The following is a 6,000-nucleotide window of genomic DNA, read 5'->3' as shown; positions in this document are numbered from 1 at the left end:
ACCACGGGAATGAAATTGTGCAAGTTCAGCTGAACCCACACAATTTCATTCCTGCATGTCAGTCCTGACTTCAGGGGCGATTTCAGAGATATCTGTGCGGGTTTCTGCAAAGATGTCAATGGAAATCGCACCCCGAAATCGCCAAAAGTAGTACAGAAACGACTTTTGGGAATCGGTGCGGCGACGCAAATGCAGCGTCGCACCGATTTGGATGCTGCCATTGCAGCCAATTTGGCATGTGATTTGACAAATCGCATGCCAAATCGCATCAATGTGAACCAGGGCTGGGAAGGTGTTCTGTCTTACCCAGTTGTGCAGCAAACATGATACCAGTGGCATACTTAATATTTTTTAACAGCCCCTTTGGTATGTGTCAAAATTATTTTCAGTTATAAAACTGAAACAAAATAAATATTATTAATGCATATAAAAGAATCAGAGGCAGTTAAAAATGTTTCTTACCCAAACAATGTGTACCAATCATGCAGTTAAAGTGGTTGTAAGCCCTAGAAACCCCCCCCCTCACCCCCCCATAAAAAAGAACCTGCAAGACAAAGGCATAATGAGCTAGTATGCATAGCATACTAGCTCATTATGAATTACCTTAGATCAAAGCCCCCGCAGCGGTCCTCGTACCCCGCCCTGGCCGGTGACACACTCCCGGAGCTGCAATGACATCACTCCTGCGCATACGCGCGGGAGCCGCTGGTAACGGCACACTCACTAAAGCAATGGCACGTACATGCAGATACGAGGGATATCCAGGGTAGCTACAGGTAAGCCTTATTATAGGCTTACCTGTAGCAAAAAGTGGTTGTAAAGGGTTTACAACCACTTTAAAGCAGATCTTCACTCAGAAATTGAAGTCCTGCTGGTTGGCTACCTCCCGCAGCCTGTACATGAGTTATAGTTGTTTTTTTTTTTTTTTTTTTTTTGGGGGGGGTATTAAGTATTGATTTTTTATTGGCACCCTCTACCCATCCCCCCCCCCCCGCAACCATCTGGGGAAAGTCACATATGAGCCTGTGGGACTATTAACATGCTGTGTGAACTCACACATGTGCACTAGGAACCTACAGTAAGGGAAAAAGGTATTTGATCCTCTGCTGATTTTGTACATTTGTCCACTGACAAAGAAATGATCAGTCTATTATTTTAATGGTAGGTTTATTTTAACAGTGAGAGACAGAATAACAACAAAAAGATCCAGAAAAACGCATTCCAAAAAATGCGTTTTGTAGCCCATTCCAGTCTTGTATGGTCTTGTAGCCCATTTCAGTCTTGTGTAGGTCTACAATCTTGTCCCTGACATCCTTGGACAGCTCTTTGGTCTTGACCATGGCGGAGAGATTGGAATCTGATTGATTGATTGCTTCTGTGAACAGGTGTCTTTTATACAGGTAACAAGCTAAGATTAGGAGCACTCCCTTTAAGAGATTGCTCCTAATATCAGCTCATTACCCATATAGAAGACACCTGGGAGCCAGAAATCTTGCTGATAGGGGGGCTGATAGGGGATCAAATACTTATTTCACTCATTAAAATGCAAATCAATTTATAACTTTTTTTAAATGCATTTTTCTGGATCTTTTTGTTGTTATTCTGTCTCTCACTGTTAAAATAAACCTACCATTAAATTATAGACTGATCATTTCTTTATCAGTGGGCAAAGGTACAAAATCAGCAGGGGATCAAATACTTTTTACCCTCTTTGTAGCTGTGGTTCCTCAGGAAACCATAGCTGACTCCTGTATCCAAGATGGTGGCTCTGGTGATCCACAAGATGGTGGCTCTGGTGATCCACAAGATGGTGGCTCTGGCGATGGTAAACAGACCTAGCTACGGGAAGACAGTCATGGACCCCTGACACTGGTAAGTATCTGATTTTTAAATGTCAACAGCTACAGTATTTGTTCAATTCAAGCTGAAGTTCTTCTTAATCAAGAGCATACTGTGGCATAACATTGGGAAAATAGCAGTGTGCACTAACAAGTAAAAGTTTTCCCAGTATACTTGCCAGCTAGCCTGCAAAAAAGAACAAAATGGCATTGGCTAACAATTTACATTAAAAACAGTGGTTTTAGTTGCAGACATTTGCCAACATAAAGTATGTGGAACCCTACTGCTTTATCAAGGCCCCCTGTAAAGTGTGGTCCTAACTCTTCTAGCAAAAGGAATACTATTAATGGCCATAAAATTAAAAAAGGCAATTAAAAGTGCTGCTTATCCAAACTATGTATATCATGCTAATTAAAAAATACATTAAATTAACAGGTGTACTGTGGCAAAACACGGGATAATAATAGTGCGGTTATAGTAAGGTGATCCTGTAAACGGCAGTGACCTGATAATATGTAGTTAAAAAAAAAAAAAAATCCTTAAAATATATCTACAACTGAGCAATTTTATACGATATGCAGGCAATAAACGTTTAACTGTTACAATACATAAGTAGGAAACAGATGGAGACAAAGTAAATAGTGACACATTGGCCACTTTCTCTCCATACTTATCCATGCCACTCCTAAGTGCCACACCTGCCGTGCATGGTGCCCTCACCCATCTCCTGTCACCATTGCCTGAAAAGCCCTGTGCAGGCACTTTCAAGTGGCTGTGCCTGCACTCTTATGAAACTTTGTAACTGGCTTTACCTGGCAGACTGCCCCACCACTGTATGATGCTATAACGAGCAGCTTATGGTTCTTGGATAGTGTGCATGCATGTATAGGGCAAGTCTAGCCAATAGTGGAACCAATGCATTATTATTTAATTATTTCACTAAATATATGAATTGTATCATTTGTACAGTTTTTAGGTTGCAAATCCTTTTTTTTAGCTCGTCTAAAATGAGTGTACTTTAAAATATTTACACACAAATAAGGTATTTTTCCCCTCCCCTAGCAATGTTCTTGGAACTGGTTTTGTCACATTTTAGTGGCAGGTAGGAGAATAGTTTGCAGCTAGCACCTGTGGGTGTCCTTAAGACAATGCCTTGTAGAGTAAAAAACAGGACTAACATGTTTTCTTTTTTAAGAAATGTGAAAAATGCAGTTATCTAAAGCATCTCATTAGTTATTCTGTGTTTCTTAGGGGGGAAGCTTGTAATCAGACTTTTCAAAATCTTGTCATACTGATTCTGTTCCTCAACACGTCCAGTATTCGAGAGAGGACCACATCAAAATGATCATAAGCATCAAGTTATGGCTTCTTGTTTCTTTATCTTCTGTTGCAGCAGGTAAGTGGAGTTTACTAACTTGCTGTTGGATTTTTAGCAGTAACCATTTAGGACTTACGACACTCCGAAATCAGTTTGCAAAATGCAGTGCAATATGCAGAATCTGATCGTATGGGTGTGATCACCAATGCGATTTGATTCTGGTGCGGACAAAAAAAAAAGGTCCTGCATGAGTTTGGTGCAAATGCGGTGCAATTTGAGCCATACAAATCCATGGCTCTAATCGCATCCCAGAGACACTGCCTGTAATTCGCACGATTCCTGTGCGAATTACATGCGGTATCCTGCATTGCATCAGTGTGAACACTGCCTTACATAAAATCATTGTTAGAGACTGTCATGAACGGGGGCTTAACATCAGTCCAAAAAGTTCTTTCTCGTTGGATAGTTCCCCTTATTTCCTCTCTGGTAAAACACTGTCAACAGGACAGTGTAGTTTCAAATAGCAGTAAAAAACAGAGAGGGGTTCCAGATAGACATACACCCTTAACATAATGTTTGCCTAAATCAAAGTTAACCTAGTCAACCTAGTCAAGACATCATGAGGCTCCGTGCACACTGGGTTTAAAAAAAACACCAGTTCCCCTGGCAGAAAAAAAAAAAAGTTCACATAGAGCATTTTTTGTACACAGTTTAGGCGAGTTTAGGAGAGCTTTGCATTTTTTCTGCCAGAAAACTCCAATCAGAAACGCAAACCAGGAGTTTTTTTTTTCCTGCCTCTAAATGTTGATCTTAAAATATGCCTGTAATCGTCCTAATGTGTATGGACACATAGGATAACATTGAGCTGTAGTAGCAGGGATTTTTAAGCCAGTGTGCTTTGAACCTTAGAGACCAGAGCTTTGGACAGAAGTTGTCAGATAAGAGCAGCAGTCCAGCAAATAGAATTTTTTGTTTTTTTGGGGGGAGGGGGGGGGGGGGATATAAACCCTTGCACCACTTAGCAACCCAACCATCCAAGTCACAAGTAATTACTGGGTAGTTAGTAGGAGTTATACAATTAATACTAATACTGAGTATTTTGCAGCGACAAAATCTGTAGAATTTACCTATCTGATCTTCCAGGTTGCTGCAAAAAAATGTGAAATTGCTGGTAAAAGTTAATCTCCTCAGCTAAAATAACAGATCTTTCCATGTTTAAATGTACAATAGGTATTAAAGGATTTCAAGAGAAAGTTATAAAAAAATGAATTTAAGTATAAAGGTTGGCAACAAGGTTTTTGGGACAATTTGCAGGAAGAACAAATACTGTATGAAATGTGTTATGGTATTATTGAAAGATTAGCAGTACTCATTTATTACACTATGCATCACTTTACTTTCATTGGTATGTATTTGTATATTTTAAGGGGTTCATTTATGATCATTAAGTCTGTAATGAATAGGAATTAGAATGATGGACTTCAGAGGCACGTATAGAAGTAATATATTTTATTGATCTACAATAAAATCCATAACATTATGCAAAGACAATAACGTGATAAAAAATAGGTAGGACTCAATGTGGTTCCCCTGGAGGGTGTAATAGATAATACTTCCTGTGTGACAATAATTGAGATATGCCCACATATATATACTTCTCTCAGAGTGGATTCCACTTGTCCTCCTTGATATAAAACAGTTCTGCTTCACATGTTTTGTGACCTAGAAAGTTGCTTCTTCAGGAGCTTGAATATTTCTATTAAAAAAAAACATACCTTAATTAGAATACAAAATACAAAAAAGTATATATATACATATATATATATATATATATATATATATATATATATATATATATATATATATATATATATATATAATATGCATCTCTCTCTGTGTACATGAACAGTGTGTTCAATACAACCAACACTCACTTGACACCTGGGGCAGATCCAGAGTCTAGTTTAGGGAAGAGCACTGCCAGAAAATTTTGTGGGCAATTTGTCGGGGCAATGGCTGGTGTTGGCGCTTCAATCATCACGGCGCCATGGCTGATATGGTGTCAGGATGATTGAAGCGCATTATTTCTATTATTACATTGTAATATAAAATTAAAAAGTTCGACTCACCATAATGCAGAATCAGTGGGAGCCTTGAGTGTGTCAATTGCTACTGTCGCCTGCCACCAGATGCAGCGTGTCACTTGCCCCTGTTGCCTGCCACCAGATGCGGATTGTCACTTGTCACTGTCTCCTGCCACCAGATATAGATTGTCACTTGCCATGTCACTTGCCACATCCCCTGCCACCAGATGTGGATTGTCACTTGCCAATGTCACCTGCCACAAGATGCAGATTGTCACTTGCCAGTGGCTGCTGCCCGTGCCAAGCTGCTACTCATCAGAATATGCAACCAAAGTGACGTTGCGTTGTGGCCATCTTGGTACACCCGCACTTGTCCGCAGTAAGCCTAGAGTTAGAAGTCGGCAAGCGGACATCTTTATATACCCACCGGAGTCTTGCTTTTCACAGTTATTTTTAACAGTAAACTCAGCTTAAATAGTGAAATATAAGTTGAGTTTACTGTTAAAAGTAACTGTGAAAACCAAGACTTTGGTGAGTGTATAAAGATGTCCGCCTGCCGACTTCTAACTCCAGGCTTACTGCGGACGAGTGCGGGTATACCAAGATGGCCGCGACGCAACGTCTTTTCAGTTGCATATTCAGATGGGTAGCAGCTTCCTGACAGAACACCTACCTGCTCGCTCAGTCACACGCCAGCCCGCTCACCAGCCTGACCAGCCGCCGGCATGCTCACTCAACAGCCTGCTCACCAGCCTGCCT

At 40.4% G+C, this 6,000-nt stretch overlaps 1 protein-coding gene across 1 annotated transcript in view; it reads left to right on the top strand.

Moving 5' to 3' along the window:
* Positions 1 to 3,089: 3,089 nt before the first annotated feature.
* LOC141128112 (uroplakin-3b-like) overlaps positions 3,090 to 6,000 on the top strand; it is a 38,140-nt gene continuing 35,229 nt past the window's right edge. Inside the window, exon 1 of the mRNA XM_073615198.1 lies at positions 3,090 to 3,235. Coding sequence (XP_073471299.1) covers positions 3,181 to 3,235 — 55 coding nt within the window. The 5' untranslated portion in view covers positions 3,090 to 3,180. The remainder of the gene's footprint in view (positions 3,236 to 6,000) is intronic.

Source organism: Aquarana catesbeiana, linkage group LG02, assembly GCF_042186555.1.
Source record: "Aquarana catesbeiana isolate 2022-GZ linkage group LG02, ASM4218655v1, whole genome shotgun sequence".
Classification (NCBI taxonomy): Eukaryota; Metazoa; Chordata; class Amphibia; order Anura; family Ranidae; genus Aquarana; species Aquarana catesbeiana.
The sequence above is the reverse complement of the archived record's forward strand: the minus strand, read 5'-3'. Positions and strand labels throughout refer to the sequence as shown.